General features: G+C 34.9%; 1 protein-coding gene across 1 annotated transcript; it reads left to right on the top strand.

Moving 5' to 3' along the window:
- The first annotated feature begins 612 nt into the window (after positions 1-612).
- LOC107002941 (alpha-N-acetylglucosaminidase) lies at positions 613-18194 on the top strand. Its single transcript, XM_015201157.2, has 19 exons — positions 613-1074; positions 1836-1909; positions 2433-2644; positions 3667-3788; positions 4469-4554; positions 5311-5405; positions 5609-5690; positions 6779-6885; positions 8810-8840; positions 9555-9672; positions 10596-10646; positions 12295-12404; positions 12532-12634; positions 12823-12921; positions 13867-13977; positions 14542-14804; positions 16549-16786; positions 17464-17542; positions 17640-18194. The coding sequence occupies exons 1-19, from the start codon at positions 868-870 to the stop codon at positions 17873-17875; spliced, it is 2424 nt and encodes an 807-aa protein (XP_015056643.1). The 5' UTR covers positions 613-867; the 3' UTR covers positions 17876-18194.
- The last annotated feature ends 2 nt before the right edge of the window (positions 18195-18196 follow it).

The raw sequence follows: 18196 nt of genomic DNA, 5'->3' as shown, positions 1-18196 counted from the left end.
AATGTTGATTAAAGAACCAATAATTTATTATTTTGCGAAAAATTCATTCATTAGAGGTTCTTCGCTTATGTGATAATAACAAATAATCAATTTCATATAGGAATTTGCTAATATTTTTTTAAGAACCTACTTTTCTATTATTTTTAATGTATGAATAGTAATAAAAAATTATTTGCAAGTTTAATACAATTATTATTTATGACCGCGCAAAGCGCAAACAAATTACCTAGTATATATATATATATATATTCAAAAAGAGTTTTTGTACTAACTTTCTCCTCTCTCAAGTTATTGGGGAGAGAGCACATGATTTAATTTTACAACTTCTCTATATATTTTATTATTTTAATGAATATAATATTTAAATAAATTATATTATTTATAATGTCACACATCAATAATTAAAATAATAAACCTATAAGAAACAAGTTAAATATACAATCAAAATGTAAAGTAAATAATAAAAATACAATCACATTCAATCGATTTTTAAATAAAATGAATATTTTTATTGTTATCTAATAATAAATCAAATGATACAACTCAATAAAATTTAAGTAACAACCAGGTAACAAGGTTTAAAAAGTGATGTAACCAAATTTGGAATTCCTATGTCAAAGATAAGTCAAAGAAGCATACAACTAAGAACACCAAACAAAATTATCACTTAGTGGCTCTAAATTCTAACTAATTTTTTGTTTAATGTTCAGATTCCCACATTAGTAATCCTTTAACTTTAAAAAATCCCAAATGTTGTTACTCAAAAACCTAACAAAGAAATAGATACTATCCACCATTTGGTATTCAAATTAACATAGTATATATGATTAGCAAACTTGTTTTTGAAGCTCCAAATTCCAAGAAAATATGATAAATTTGAAGTGTTGGGTTCTTCTTGCAATTCTTTCTGTGTTCCTATGTACAACACTGGGATCAGATGCAGTAGAGTCTGTACTAAGGCGTTTGGATAGCAAACGGGCGCAATCTGTAGTGCAAGAATCTGCAGCTAAGGGTGTTTTGCAGAGGTTACTTCCGGCCCATTTGCAAAGTTTTGAATTTAAGATTATCTCCAAGGTACTCTACTATTAGCTCCATTGTCTTTTTTCCAGTTTTGGGTCTCTATCATTTAGTCTCTTTTTGTTTGGGAATTGGTAATTTATTGTTTCAGTAACTTAAAAGTTTACTGCTTTTCTTTGTTCTAATTGATAAATGCTTAAGATTGTTGAGATAATGTCATTTTTGAAGAACTAGTTGACTTTTATGGTTTTAAGCTTACAAATGGTGTCAGTATATGTCCTTTGTGTCAACTTTTCATTGGTTCTGTAATAAATTTTGGTACCGTGGTGTACAACTCTAATTCCACGGAATACCTCTCTCACTAACAACTGCTATCAGGTAACTCTTACCTAGCAAGGCTAGAATAGATGAGAAGAAATCACTTTTGTCTTTGCGCAAGGCTAGAATAGATGAGAAGAAACCACTTTTGTCTTTGCTGGGGTTTGAGCCTGAGACATCATGGTACAGGTTTTGGGAAGAAATTACTGCTGTAACACTTGCTAGTACCATCAGAATTGGTTAATGATGCTTACATAACGGTCATTGTGTATATAAGGATACAATATGTAGATGTTGAATAAGTGACGGTAAGAGATTGTATTTAAGTGGCTTCACGTAACTTTTTTCTCCCTAATGATGTTGAATAATCGTCTAGGCTGCTGTAAGTTAGGATCTTCTATATTTGTATATTTTTGTTACTGGCACATTTTTTTGTTGCTGAACTGACTTGTTGCTTGAGTATTTGAAATCTATACGTGACATTTCATATGTAAATGTAGGAACTTTGTGGTGGAAGAAGCTGCTTTCGTATAACAAATTACAAGAGCTCACACAGAAATTCACCTGAAATTTTGTATGTTAAACAAGTATCTTATTATGTTACTTTTTGACGTGTATTTTTCTGAGACTCATTTTGCTTAAAATGTTGTGTTCTTTTTAGTGTAGAAAAAGTTTTGTTTTCCTTTGAGCACACAATGGTGGTTTTATACTCCTAATTTACTTCTTCCAGTTGCACATTGTGTAATAAGTTATTGTTTGGTTTAAGTCCTTGGTTCATAATATTGCCAACTTTTCCCCCATACTAGGTGCTGCTGATTTCTGCAAAGGGCAAGTTTCTTGCAAAATTCTTAAAGAGATTAGTTTGTTGATATCAATTAGCACTCTCCGTAATCAAAACGAGCTTTTGAATATGATATATTCAAGTCTTAAGGGTTGACAGTTGATTGCCGTAGCCTCTTTTGGCATCTGTAATCCAGATTTTCTTTTGAAAGTAGAAGACAATATAATATTCCAAATTTTGTTATCCAGTGCAGAGATACAGTTGAAAGAGGCTTAAATTAGATTATGAATCTATTTTTGATTTTTTTCTCTCTTAGAATTCAAGGAACTACAGCTGTTGAAATTGCATCGGGTCTACACTGGTATTTAAAGTACAAGTGTGGAGCTCATATTTCATGGGACAAGACAGGGGGTGTTCAGTTAGCTTCAGTTCCCAAGCCAGGTGCACTGCCTCTTGTAGAAGCGAAAGGAGTGACGATCCAACGGCCAGTACCATGGAACTACTATCAAAATGTTGTCACATCCAGCTGTAAGCATACAACTCTCTCTCTCTCTCTCTCTCCCCCAACAACCTTTTATGCATAAGTCGTTACGCATTATAAAGTGCCGTTACAGACTCACTATCACCAAAATTCTGGTAGTAAGTCTTCCCCCAATACATAAATGATGGAGAACATAATGCAGTATTTGGTTGATTTTTTGGAAGTGTGTGAGCATCTGTCTTCTGATATCCAAAGCCTTATGCCACTGCAATTTTCTCTCTGTGATTCTGCAAGTGAAGTTGATGTCTTCTTTTGCCTTCTCTTTTCTAGATTAATTTCCTTGCTCTCTTTGGGACTCATTACTTTTCTCATATAATCATAGGATGATGAAACCAAATTCATGATGCTCCTCAATCCTCCCTGGCATACTTGTGCGTAATTAAAGACACTTATTATTAGTATGTTAGCGATATGGTGTTTGAGGGCTTTCATTTGGATATCTTATGCAAAACCAAGGTTCTCTTAGAAAATTCTCTCCTGTGCCTGAACTTATTAAAAAATGATATTCTAACAGCAAAATAGAGAAGACAAACAGATCTATTTGACGATTTGTCATCCCTATCTTTGAAAATGATATCCTAACAGCAAAATAGAGAAGACAAATAGATCTATTTGATGATTTGTCATCCCTATGTTTTCTAGGCTGTAACCAGTCTTACTCTGTTCATGGACAACTTATCAGGACGTCGTGTCAATGAAGAAAGCAAAGCATTTAAAATGAGTGATGGAGCTGTAGATACCTCGCAATTTCAGCCATTTTTTGTGAACTATTCCAGTAGGTTTAAGCTGTTCAGATTGAGTTGAGCTTGGTTGAAAACCATTTTACTTGATAAGTCTACTCTGTTGAATGTTGACATTAGGAGAATCATGTTTTTTTCCACTTATGGATGCTTACCGTTGGTATCTTTTGAGATGCCTCTGGTAAAACAACTTGGCGTATTTCTACTTATTGGTATTTTTAAGATGCTGCAAGTGTAACAGCTTAGCATATTTCTACTTCTCCATGCAGATTCATATGTTTGGTGGGATTGGCAAAGATGGGAGAAAGAGATTGATTGGATGGCACTTCAAGGAATCAACTTACCTCTAGCGTTTACGGGACAAGAAGCTATCTGGCAAAAAGTTTTCTTGGTAATTTTATAGCATTGGATTTTGTGGGTTCAACTAGTTTAATTTAGACCATGGTTGTTTCCTTGGCAGTTCCTGCCTGATATTATACAAGGAAACTTATACAAGCTGTTTGATACCTTTGAGAGAGGGCCTGAATTGTGTGTATGATAGGGGAATCAGTTGTGGTAGTACCATTGCTATAAACCTATACTTGCTAACCCATGCGTTGTTTTCATATTGCTAATCTTAGCATTTCTGTCTTGAATCTACTTCTATGAAGTAGACCATAACTTGGGCACTATTTCCGATGAAGTTTGTTAATTAAAATGTCTATTCTTTGTGCCGAAGTATTTAAAGTTTCAGCTGCCATCAGATCATCAATTTTCTTTTAGATTTACTGAAAATATATACCCTTCATTCTTTTAAGTCTTGACTATTTTATTTGGTGCTAAAAAGCAATGTGCCAATATCTGCTTCGTGTTACCTTCCTAGCTCTTTTACAGTCACTTTGTCCTTATCTTATGTTCCTACAGATATTATATCTGCTTGATGTTTACCTTGGGTTTCTTAATACTGTGTGTGTAAGAGACAAATACCACAGCATTTGATTAGTTATAGCTCATGACAGTCTGATATTGATTTATAAGAAGCTTTGTTAGACGCTTATAAGCACTTTCTGTTTCATGTTTGTTGATGGTCAGGATTATAATATTACTACCCAAGAGTTAAATAATTTCTTCGGTGGACCTGCCTTCCTGGCTTGGGCTCGCATGGGAAACCTACACGCGTGAGTGCTATAATCTGTCCCTTTCTTCTAACTTCTCTTTTCAGTGAAGGGCATTTCCAGCCACAACAAATGCTGGGAAGCTGAATATTGTAACAAATATTATCTGGTTCAGGTATCTTGTGAGGCCAGGGTATATAATTTTTAAAGATTATGTGAATTAAATGTCATGCAGAAAATTGACTTTGAGCTTTGGTATGGTGCTCAAAGTTAAAGGGTGTAGTACCTAAGAAATGAGAATACATCATATGTGTTGAGCAGGCCTATTTTAGGCTGCTCCACTACATCTAAGTGAGTTTTGCTTGTGTATAAGATCTATAAAATTCTTATTTTTCTTGTCATCTGATCGATTCATGCAATCCTTGTCATATGATTGGATGGCCAGCAGGTGATAAGCTAGGTCACTGTATCCATCTCCATGCTTTTTTTGCTGCCTATTATCCTTTGCCATAGTGTCTTGCCATATTCTTGTCGAGGTAAGATAAACCAGATGGAATGTTTAACCTTCACGAGGTTGTTTATCTTAGCACGATCCCTCATTTTTCACAAACGACTTTGTATTTCTTAAAGATGAAAGGTGAAAGCATGGATCCTTATTGCACTCTTACTTGTTCATATAGCAGATGTGACTGAATTCATCCTTATTTGTATTATGTTTCTCTTGGAATCTATGCTTCGAAATTTGCTGTGTATTCCTCTCCGTATCATATTGTGTTTCATTTTCGTTAATTTACTCTCCAAAGCTATATTCTACTGCAGATGGGGTGGGCCTTTATCTCAAAACTGGTTAAATATTCAGTTAGCATTGCAGAAACGGATATTATCTCGGATGCAGGAGTTAGGCATGACCCCAGGTATGACAGTATTTTTGGTTTCAGAGAAATCTTCCAACTATTTTGCCTTTCTTCTTTATGACTGATTTCTGATTAGCAGACCATGGCTTGTAGTAGCCTGGTGTACCAATTAAGTTAAAGGTGTGTTTTACTTCTTCAATACACAATATGCTTACTTACATTTATTTGCTTGTCTTTTTTTCTTCTTCTCTAATGTCTTCCAGTTCTTCCGTCATTCTCTGGAAATGTTCCAGCTGCATTGAAAAAGATATTCCCGTCTGCAAATATCACGAGGCTTGGGGACTGGTATGTCAATTTGAAGTGTGCAGTTTTGCTAACTTCAATTCCAGTTTATTGTCTCCCTTAAACGTTTCTGTTCCTTCCGTTCCTCTTAGATCGTATTCATTAGAAGTACTAATATACTGTGTCACATATGATAAGCATATTTTGGGTAATATTCTCCACTTCCACCGAATTCATGTGAGACGCTCTGCCATCATAGCATGTGAGATGAGGTGTTGATCCTCATTTTATGCATTTATTGCTTGCCTCTTTTTGATTTTTAGAAGGCATAGGAAACATCACTCTTGTTGCTACTCTTCGCTGAATATTTCTCATTCTTTAACATTTTCGCTGAGCCTCTGTATAGTTTGAGATTGAAACTGACATTGCGCATTGGGAGACATCTCTTCCTTCCCTCCTATTTTTGACTAATAAACGTTTTTGTCAGAAAAAATAGAGGATGTCAAATAGGTACAGTTTTTTTTTTTTTTTTTGAGAATGGTAACAAGTAATAGAAAATCTTTGGGAAGAACTATTTCTAACTTTCTCTTAGGATACAGTTGACCACATTTCCATCTTGCTGGTCCTTTTCATAACATTGTCTTCTCTTGTTTTTGTTTTGAGAATATGCAAATATTTCTTAATCTCTTTCTTTCCCGGCGCTTCACTCTCCATGAAAAGTTATACAACTTCTATTCTACATGGTTCTAACTAAGTTTGATTTCTGTGATGTGTGCTAGATGATAAGCTTATGACAGCTAGTGAGATGTGCCATTTTTAGTTTGTTTCTTCTGTCCTCTAAATTTCTGACCGACTTCTCTTCTATAATCTAAAAACAAACAAGGGGTTTCCAATTTTAAATTCGTATAGAGCAATCTATGAATTCGGATGAACTTTTGTTTTGTGTTGAAGAGGTTTCAAGGACTCACTTTTGTTAAGTGACGATGAACCTTTTGTTTCTGAAAGTAAAAATTCTGTCCCTGATAATTTTAATCTTTCTATGTTTCTGAATTGCTCCCTTACAAGTACATCTAACTTGGCTGGAAAACATTCATTGTCAGATACTGGGAAGATTTGATCTTTTAACCTGATGGAGTTTATACTTTTCTTAGGAACACTGTTAGTGGTGACTCTCGATGGTGTTGTACTTTTCTCCTATCTCCTTCCGATCCCTTATTTATCGAAATTGGAGAGGCATTTATCCAGAAACAGATTAAGGGTAAGCTATACTTCTGCTTTCAGTTGAATGATTTCAGGTTTCTCCTTTAATGAACGGAACATTAACAAAAGTTGTTTGGACTTGAAAAATGTAAAAGGATTCTAAACTTTTGTGGAACTTCCTAACCTCTTTTATTCTTGTTCTGTTGCTTTATCTTTATCCATTTGATCATAGAACATTAAGGAGCCAAAGATTTTTAACACATTACACTTATCTGTTTCTAATTCTATGTTAAATGAACTAATGGAAAGAAAAAGAAAATGCAAGCCACTACACTTCATTGGCAAAACCAATGAGTTCTCCACAACTCTATACCTCTAAAATCTTGTCCAGAAGTCTAATGCCAGTATGAAGAGATGAACCTGCACCAACTTTGGGGATCCTCTCTGTGTCCACATTGTCACAAACAAACTTAAAATATCCTGATAAATTTGCACAAATTCGAAAGAACAATTGCTTTAGTTATTGACATGCTTTTCCCTTCCTTGTACATTTAGAAACAGAAATATGATGAAGCTTAGAGAAAAGCAAAATTCACATACTTGACAAGCACATGGCTGAGCACTTCCCTAGGAAAGAGATGAATGGCCAGCACTTGAATCTGCACTTCTCTAGCAAGATCAACTTGTTTCACCCTGACTACATATCTGTTGGGACTTCCCCGGGAATTAAAACCCTATAATTTATGTTGGATCCGTGCTATCCTACTTCTGAAGTTGTATTCTGTCCATCTGTTGTAATTCTTTTTTGGGAGCATGGGTTTGTTCCTACAGAGGATCTTTGTATTAGGTATTTACATGTTTGCTGGAATCTACTAGTCGTATAACATGAGTCCAGTTTTCAGCAATTTCCGCATCTGTACCCTCAGTCCAAAATTGGATGGTATGCTTGTATTTGTGCCTTTAAAATATTTACTACTAATGGTTTAACAATTAGCACTTGTATCAGTCGTGCCCTAATGAATGCTTATATCAATGTGGATCAGTCTTCTTTTTCTATTTGCTTTTTTAAGTGTAATTATTTCCTTAAAATCCTTGAGCAACCATGTGCGGAGCAACACACCTAATATGAATTTCATTGTATGGTTTTGATAAATTTTGCACTTAAGTTAAATCTAGATAACATGGTAAGGAGGTGAAAGCTCTTAGAGTTCTTGATGCATTTTCTACAGATACCTCTTAAAGAAGAAAAAATATCTTGGCATAAATATCAGAAAGCTGATGAGTGTGGTGGTCCTGCCAATAATCGATATACCATTAGACTTCTATGATGACTTCAATTGAGCTAAAAATACTTAAATATTGTTGTTTTTGTTGATAGTATGTGCTAGAGGTTGCTAGTTTTTTCTATCATGTAGTGTGAATATTGTAAATATAGGACTATGACTTAAGCCTCCCCAAATAAAAGAAGCTCAGAATAACATCTGCTCCACTTGGTGCCTCCTTTCACTAGAAGAAGAAAAGATAAAAAGAATATCAGTGATTTAATTCCAACCCCTCAAGTAGTACGACTTTCAACATCAAATTCTTCTCTCTCTCTCTCCCTCTTCCTCTCCCAGTGCCTATATTTTAGTCCAACTGCAGTATAAGGTGCTTTAATGGATGAAAAATACTTGTTTGACCTCAATTCATGCTGGAAGAAGGCAAAGCACATATCTAGTGGATCTAGTTTCATAATGATGATCATATTTGTGGGGGTGGGGCTGTGATGCGAATTCCCAATTTCAGTGATGTAGCCATATGGTCGGTTATAGTTCATGAATCATTGTTGATATTGTTTATTTGGCAAGTTGATGCAGGGTCAACTTCCTGGCCTTGTCTTTGATAAAAATAGAGTAAATGTTTTGCAGCCTATAATAGGATATTTGCTGTCATTTGATCTCAACTGACTCTTTTGTGATTCATGTTTTGTATGTTCACTGCAGAATACGGACACATCACTGATATCTACAACTGGTAATCCATCATCCCATTAAACTACTTCTTCTGGCCTAATTAAGTGCATTGATTTCACAAGCAATTTCAAGTTTTTTCACTTTGATCTACTCTATTAAAAGAAATTTCTTCTTTCACTTTGATCTGGTTTACTATTCATGTTTTAGGGTTTCTTTCTTTTCAAGCCTGAAAGGGTTGATTTTTTTGCTCCTTATCTATTGTATGTTGTTGCCTAACAGTGACTCTATTGATTGAACTGAAATTCAGTTAATGACATTAGGAGAGATATGAGGCTATAAAGATTTATAATTTATATCTTAAAGCTAAATAAAAAATTAGATTTAACTGAAAGACAATGTCCTACTTGTTCATTATTCCTTAAATGTACAATCATCACCTTGCAGCCTGTGAGTACTAGTCATAATATACTCTTTTTTCTTGAAGTATCTCTCCTCCTAGATGATCCATGTAAGATTGGAGAGTCAGAACACTTTTTGATCAGAACATTTAAGGGTGGAACTTGTAACAGGGTCTTGCAAACTAAGTCAAGAACTTCTTGATCTTGACAATTAATGCCCTGCTTAGGGATCTTATCTGGCTGTTTTAGGTCATCAAATTTAGAATTCTTTTAACTTCCACTCAAGGTTATTCTTAGTGCCTAAAACAGGGAATTAAAAGTTCCATATCAATTTTTGGTTTATAATTCATAATCTGATAAGTTGCATGTTTACACAGTGATACTTTCAATGAGAACACTCCACCTACTGATGATCCTACATATATTTCATCTCTCGGATCTGCTGTGTTCAAAGCAATGTCAAAAGCAAATAGCAATGCAGTGTGGTTGATGCAAGTAAACTTCTTACTCTTACCACTAATACTCTTACTTGGCTACTGATTTGTTTAATGATAGCATAACTTGAGCTCTACTGTGCTCTGTTGTAAATTTTGACATCTTAAAACAAGTAATGTAGAGATTTTTTTTGGAAGTAAATAACATAAGAAATGTGAGCTCAATTCCGCTGTTTTTATTTTATAAGAAGAGAATTATGGTAAAAGCTTCAGTAAAATGTTGTAAACAGCCTGGCCATTACTCTGTCAAAAAGAAGAAAAAAGCAAACTTAAGAAATGGGGATTTAGGGTGTGTCTATGGTGGTGTTAGAGCGGTAAGATAAGCGAATTGGCTACCAAATGGGTGGGATCAATCAGTTGTGAACAAGTATATTATACGCTTGAGTTTCTTAACCTAAGTTTTACATTGATTCAAACAGATACGAAAAAGACTGTTTAAGTTGTCAAACAAAAGAACCCCTCATGAGGTGAAACTACTTGTCTGGAAAGAAAAACCCCTAGTCAATGGAATCCACTTTCTGTTTTTTCAAATGGTCTTTGTATATGTATTTACCAGAAGATGGAAAACCTCTGAAGCTCAATGGCTCGTTCTGTTATTACTTCAACAATATATGATTATGCATGTGAATCTTGGATCCTGGTGGCTTAGAGTGAAAGTTGAATCAGTAACTGGATCTTTCTTTCATCACTTTTTAGCAATCCACAAATGAAGTAGTATGTCATTAGGTTTGGATCTTGTGGTGAATGAAGTTAATTTGTCATTGACTCCATTTACTTAGTATTGGTATTTGTATAAAGATATGCCTTGAGACAAAATGTTCTTGTGATTGGCCTCTTTGCTCAGAGTACATTAAAGTTTAGTTTTGTACTTCTACATTGCTGCATGATTCATGAACAAACTTCTATTTGATTGACAATATGCAGGGTTGGTTATTTTATTCTGACTCCAAATACTGGAAGCCACCACAGATGGAGGTACAATTTAGTAGATGAAGTAATCTTATTTCATTATATGACATGATCAGATGGCCATGTCATTTTGTACTTCAGTATATCCATTTATTGCTTCATATTTTTTATGTGTTGTGTTGTACTATTTTTAGAATGTTAGAACTATCAAATTCTAAAGTTCTTTTTATCAGTAAAATGCTTGTATATTGTCACACATTTGACAAATATCATATGTATTGAATTTGACACTCATCAATAAGTTTGTCTTGTATTCAGATTAACCAGTCATCAATACATCTTTTCACTTCTCTTATTTTCTCATATAGTATCAGTCGCTGTGATTTTGGTTGAGACCCAGGTAGCTTCTGGTTTGTGCTTACTGAGTAGCAATTTTATATAGTCTGCATGGGCAACATTTATCTTTCTTTTCATAATCTTATAATATTCTTTTCATACTTTATCTATTCTTATTTGTTTCTGGGGATTGTTCCAGAGGCACTACTCCTTATTTCTGGTGACTAGTCTATGCACCATCCCTATTCGGGGCGATCATTTCGGGACCTCTTCTATGGTAATTTTTTTGCGGGTTTCCTATGGTTGTTTCGGCGTCATTGCACCGCTTTCAGGTGATCGCGAGTATTCTTGTTGACCAATCTGGTGGTGCCACACCTCTTTTCTTTGGTTGCCATTGAGGTCTACACTGCCTTTTGCGCTCACTACTCTGGTCACTTTCCTGTGTACTTATCCTTCGAGTTTCAGTGATCAAAACTTCTCCATTAAGATTCCTTTGACCTTAACTTTTATGGCGCCTTTCTTGCAAAATTGTCTGATAGTTGTCCTGGCATACTATTATGTGATTATTTTACTGTTCTATGTTAACAAAATAAGTTGGTGTTCCCACATTTCAGTTTGAGGCTGCTTGTTAGAGTTTAAATGTTAGGTTAAGTTTTTAAGTTGCACAGTATCCCATAGACAGTGTTTGACACGTATACATATAAATGTCTTGTTTTCCTCAATATATTTCTTCTCTTAATTCTTCACAACTTACTACACAGAAAAGTGTTACTAAATGTCGCTTGCTATTTCACTACCCAAATTCCCTTTTCTGCTTCTGCTTTATACATATATTCACTTGAAAACTGAGTGAGATGAACCAGGAGAAAATTAGAACAAAGGATCTCTGACTTGAAGTACATGCGAGTGTGTGGTTCTTACTTTTCTTGATCTCCTTTTTAGTTATGTAATAGTATCATTAATCTTGAATAGTGTCGTGATCTTCATGAATTCATTACAAATATCGATACCATGGGGAACTTTTGTGTTGAGTGATATGGTGTACTTGGATAGTACTAAATGACACTTGTTGAACATCTAAAAAGTATTGTCGGTTTTCTGTCATTTATGTGGTGACTACTAACGTCTTCAGGAATAAATTATTGATCATGTTACTTACGTGATTAGAAGGCACTTATTTTTTAGATGCCACAAAATTCGCAGTTTAGAGGACAATATGATCTCCTTATTCCTTCCATATTTGTAAAAAGTCAATCTTTTAACAACAAAAAGAACAACAAAACATCGCACCCTTGACAAGAACATATTTTCTCCATCAGACTCTGATAATTTCCAGACTGTTCTTCTTACTTAATTTTACTCTTTTGCTCTCAAACAGGCACTTTTACATTCTGTTCCACGTGGGAAGATGATAGTTCTTGATCTATTTGCTGATGTTAAACCAATATGGAAATCATCCTCTCAATTCTATGGCACTCCTTATATCTGGTAATCAGAGGGTTCTATGTAGAAACAACTCTGTATGATTTGGTTCCTAAATATGTTGTTTCACGTAGCATCGAAGCTTGAATATCAATCAATTCTTTTTCTAATGTTACTCTAACAAAACATAAAGGTGTATGCTGCACAACTTTGGAGGCAACATTGAAATGTATGGAGTGTTAGATGCAGTGGCTTCTGGTCCTATTGATGCCCGCACAAGTGAGAACTCAACAATGGTAAAATCTCTTATCATTTCATTAAAACTATTTTGTTATTTGTTTCTTTCTAAAGGTATTATTTAGAACCTCAGACCTTTTTATGATTCTGTATCCTCATGAACAGTTGCATACGTTTTTAATCCATTTCCTTGAATTTGTCAAATGTCCATTAGTCTTTTCTTTGCTTGCTGGATACTCTTTGGCAGGTTGGTGTTGGAATGTGCATGGAAGGAATAGAACACAATCCAGTTGTCTATGAGCTGATGCCCGAAATGGCATTTAGAGGGGGTAATTTTCAACTTCAGGTAACAATCTTGTGTCAATTAGAAATCATGAGGATTCATGATAATTATCACCACAGAAAATTTTTGCTCATTTTTCTGTAAGAGCCTTTTCTATTCAATCTCCCTTTCTGTTTTAACTTGTATGCCTTCTAAGCTCGTTATACAACAAAACTGTTGCATAAGGCTATACTTTTGACTTAAGAATTCAGAACTGTAAAACCAATAGAACTGAATTAACTTTCAGCCAAGAACCCTTTGTTTCTTGGTTTTGCTGTATTCTTCTGCTTTTGTCAATTTCTCCTGTGATCTTTTGAAATTTTACTCTAAAATAATTCAAACCTTATGAAATATGTTGATTTGGATCAAAGGTGATTTTTATCTCGAACTATATGCTTGACACAAAAACAGTAGCAGTGCCTTCTGGATGAGGTTTGAACTGATTGGCCTCTATTGTGTGCATATCGATTTTTTTATCAAAAAACTCATCTTTGTGCAGTATTTTTTCCTATGCAAATGCAGGAATTGGAGTTACTGAGCTTAATAATCTTTGATGAGTTCTACTGACCTTTTTGGACATATTTCATTGAATCCCTTTCTCTATATAAAGCTGGTATTTGGTGCATGTTGAAAGGTGTCATATAATTCAGTAGTTGTTTACTGTTTTACTGAAAACTGATTCATGCTACTGTAAGTTCCTTTTAAACTTGCTGTGCTCAATATCAATCAATTTTGTAGGCTAGTTTTTAAGAAAACCAAAAGTCTCCAAATGTCATTTAATCTGATGAGGATGTGCAATTTTATCACTGATTCTTGAATACACTGCCAATATACCATTACTTATGTCATATTATTATGCTATCTTTGAAGCTCATATTCACTGGCCTCACCTGTGTTTAAATCTCCTAAAACCCAAAATTTATTCTTAGCACCGATCCTCGCATCAGATTTTATTTGTTTCGCTGCTAGGGATGGTTGAAATCCTATTCTCGTAGACGTTATGGTAAAGTGAATGATCAAATTGAAGCTGCTTGGGAGATCCTTTATCATACAATCTACAACTGTACTGATGGAATAGCTGTAAGTTCTTCATAATTGTTTGTTCTTAAACATCTAATCCTACATCTTGTGATTCTAAGGAGAATGGATTGCTAATCATTTCTTGCATATGAGGACATGTAATATTCTGGAGCTTCTGATGTATTATATTATATATGCTAGATTAGTTCTGTTAGGGAGTCATCAGTCTAAGATAGTATGTGTGGTTAGGTTGAAGTGATAACTAGTTAATATCTTTCTAGCTAAAATTATGATGCAATTAGCTGCTCATTGCATCTCTCAGCATCTAATTAGTGAAAACTATACGAATATCCAGAACTAATTTCTGTCTTCAATTGAAAATGCATATCTTGCACATTGGAAATCCTTCACAAATTTCTTTCCTCGTATATATGTTTGCTTATCAAAATCATGTTCAGTTATCATAACCTATTCAGGAGAAAAGAGGAGAGTAATCTTATATTAAAGCCATGATCTGAAAGAAAATTCTTCGATGCACTAAATGTCTACATCCCTGTTTTCATGATTTGTCACTGGCATTTGTTTCTATCCCTCACCCTGGCCTCTTCCTTGTGCAATTTGTAGTTTCACAACACGGACTACATTGTGAAATTCCCTGACTGGGATCCCTCAGGGAAGACAGAAACTGGTATCTCAGGGACTGATATGTCCAATCAGAACGGGATGCAACAACTTGCTGGATTCCAGTGGAATAGACGGTTCCTTTTCTCTGAAAAAAGCTCCAGTCTACCAAAGCCTCACCTATGGTATTCTACTGAGGATGTCATCAAGGCATTAAAGCTATTCCTTGATGCAGGAAAAGAACTTTCGGGAAGCCTCACGTATAGGTAAAGGCTTATTCTGACTTCCACAAGTGATGAAAAATGACACGTGATCCTTTTTATTTGCAGGTACATATAAAGTATATCCAACTATTCATTCTAATTCTTAAAAAGGGGAGTGAAACTAAAATTTCCAAGAAATCTTTGCATCTGTACCAATAATGTTGATCCAAATTTCTCAGTTTGGAAGCCTAAAGAATTGCATTAGTGCTTTATTATGCATAAGAAGACTTTACTATTGTACAAATATAATCCAGATTAGACATGTTATATTATTTAGAAAATATAGAAGAGAAAAGCAACATACCAAAAAAAGTTGTTCTTTCCTTCCCCCAATCTATGTCAGGATACTGTAAAATGTAGTATCGAATGAACAAAACTAGAGCCACTTACATAATTAGCAACTTCAAAAGTCTCAGAGCACCCTATAAAGCCTAGTGTTGTACAATGGTGACATTAGTGCCTGGAGAATTGCAAATCCGAGTAGCTACTTCTGAGCAAGAAGCCCTTACTCATATAAGTGGCTTCTATGCCTTTCATGGCAAAGCAGCTTACCAGATGTCCCTTATATTGTACAGAATCCCATAATGCATGCAGAATATTCATTTTTGGGCTCAACTGATGGCTTCAACAAACTTTCACAGGCAAGCTGCTTGATGTTCTGCACCTGCAGGCTTTACCTTTACCTTTTGTCAACATGAGCTTCACCTCTCCCATTTTCCTTCTCCAATGCATCTTCAGATGAACCAATATTTCTAACAACAAGTCTGTAATTTTTAAAAGAAAGCGTCTGAGCAGTTTAGTGGCTTTCTGTCAACAATTACCTCATAATTTTAGCAGCTTCTTTTTTATGATACGAATTATCAAATTGAACCTGTTATTTAGATAATTCCTTTGTTGTTTTTTCCATTCCCTTTGAATATTAAAAATATTTTCAGCTAAAAACCAGCTATTGGTTAAACAACTTTTATGAGGAGCTGCTTTTTCCTGATGATCCTGTATGTTAGTAATTATTTTTTATAAAGGTATGCTGTAACAATTTTAATAGCAGTACTGTTTAAGAAAAAGAAATTCAAATTGCTTCTGAAGACCTTTACTTCTACTTTCGATTCCATTTTCCTTAAAAGTATAATAGAACCCCAACTTTGACCTTAATAGTTGTGCCTAAGCTTGTGACCTCTAAATTGGGAGGAAGAGATTGCACCCAACAGTGTCAATGAAGTGGGTAGGGAATCATGAGGCCTCAAGTTTAAATCCTAGCATAGGCAAAAAAAATATAAAATAGAACACTAGGTGATTTCTTCCTATCAGCCCAAGCCTTGTAGGAGAGAATCACCAAGTACTTGTGAGTTGTGGTGATGGGAGATAGCAGGTACCCCGTGGAATTAGTCAAGGTGCGTGCAAGACAGCTCGGATACCACAATAATAAAAATACTGGGAGAAAGGGAGTATAATATCTTAATAAGAAATTAATGGTGATGTACTGTTTCATTAACTATATAACACTCTCGAAGAAACTTAATGGTGATGTAGCTATTATTAATAAGAAACATCAAAATGCTGTAACAAAAAAGAAAGGCATTGCGAGGATTTTCAATAGAATAGAATGACAACATGTAAAACCTTCAACTCTGAAATTCTAGCCATTTTAATTTCACCGTAGGAGATATGTATTATTCTTCTCATGTGCATAATGAAAATGATTTTTAAATGTGAGAATCACCTCTACTTGGGTATTTGGTTTCAACAGATATGATTTGGTGGATTTAACCAGACAATCACTTTCCAAGCTTGCAAACCAGGTTTACTTGGATGCAATATCTGCTTTACACCATGAGGATGTTAAAGCATTGAGTCTGCATAGTCAGAAATTCCTTCAACTTATCAAGGACATTGACAAGCTTCTAGCAGCTGATGATAATTTTCTACTTGGAACGTGGCTGGAGAGTGCCAAAAACTTGGCTATGAATTCTGATGAAATGAAGCAGGTGAGAACAGCTAAAATGAAGATATCTTTTATCTTCTGTCAATTTGAGTTACTTGATTTAACAGGAAAAGGAAAACAAGAGTGGAAGTTCTTAAATTAAATTTGCTACTGATGCAAATATACCTTGTGTTTTTTAGACTGATAGAAAAACAGAAGAATCAACCAAGTGAAATTAATAGCTTCAATGAGCTTTTTCTCCGTCTGCAGGCCATAGACTTTGTACGTTGTCGAGTTTTCCTAGTTTGGGACTTTTGTGGTGAACCCCAGACCATAACTCTTGGCATTAAGTTATCCCCTCATTGACTCACGTTACAAAGCTGTATTCTTTTATCAGAAATCCTATGAGTAGCCCCCCTTCGATTGGACCAACCCCATCACTCACCCCATGGAAAAGCTTGCTCTGACAAACACCCTTCCATAACCATTAGAGACCAGCTTCTTTTGTTATTTTCCAACTTATGGAAATGACATGGATAGTAGTAGGAAAATTGCAAGATGCAACATAAGGCAATCCTTCATCCAGTTAAAAAGATTCTCTTTTATTATTTATTCAGCTTACACTAAGCTTTGAACAAAATGTCGTCATCTGATGAGGTTCTGTCTGCTGACTTCTTGGAGATTAATAATGTAACAAGTTCTTCATTACTGTTTCCTAATCCTTTGGCATTTTCTTTTTAGTATGAGTGGAATGCAAGGACACAAATAACAATGTGGTATGACAACGGAAAGTACAATCAGAGTAAACTTCATGATTATGGTAAGCTCTCTTTCCATCAGATAATTCGGCCTCTTCATTTTTACTTCATATCATAAATATAGTTTAGAATTTTGACCTTTTACTTGTCTTCAATCAGCAAACAAGTTTTGGAGTGGCTTATTAGAAGCATACTATCTTCCACGAGCATCGATGTATTTTAAGCTCCTGTCGAGAAGCTTGGAAGAAAAAGTGGACTTCAATTTGTTGGAATGGAGAAAGGAGTGGATAGCATATTCAAATAAGTGGCAAGAAAGTAAAGAGCTTTACCCTGTGAAGGCTAAAGGAGACCCCCTTGCTATTGCTACCGTTCTATATGAAAAATATTTCAGTTGAGATGAGATTTATCCATTTCCAGAGTCAAACATGAACAGAAATGGAAAACTTTTCCTGATTGTACACTAATAAAGTTGGTTCTATTTTTGTTTCATCTCTCAGTGGATGGTGTGTTTGATAGAATGTGTTGTTGGCTGTGACAAAAGTTGATTAATCTGGTTGTAATCTACTAGTTTCACAGCAGGAGGTTGCATGCTTCTCAAAGGATATATTCTCCGCTTTTACTTTAGACTCATGTTGATTGAAGTGCATACAAGTGTTGTACACCTTAAAAACATCAACCACTGATATTGAAAAGAGAGCTATAGTTTTCATGGGACA

The sequence above is a fragment of the Solanum pennellii genome, chromosome 1 (genome assembly GCF_001406875.1).
Source record: "Solanum pennellii chromosome 1, SPENNV200".
NCBI classification, from domain to species: domain Eukaryota; kingdom Viridiplantae; phylum Streptophyta; class Magnoliopsida; order Solanales; family Solanaceae; genus Solanum; species Solanum pennellii.
Note: the sequence above shows the minus strand (reverse complement) of the source record. Positions and strands in the feature narration are given on the sequence as shown.

Coding starts and splice junctions, on each gene's coding strand:
- LOC107002941 (XM_015201157.2), top strand. CDS start 868: ATGATAAATTTGAAGTGTTGGGTTCTTCTTGCAATTCTTTCTGTGTTC. Junction 5,691..6,778: donor ATCACGAGGCTTGGGGACTG/GTATGTCAATTT, acceptor TACTTTTCTTAG/GAACACTGTTAGTGGTGACT. Junction 16,787..17,463: donor ATTCTGATGAAATGAAGCAG/GTGAGAACAGCT, acceptor TTTTCTTTTTAG/TATGAGTGGAATGCAAGGAC.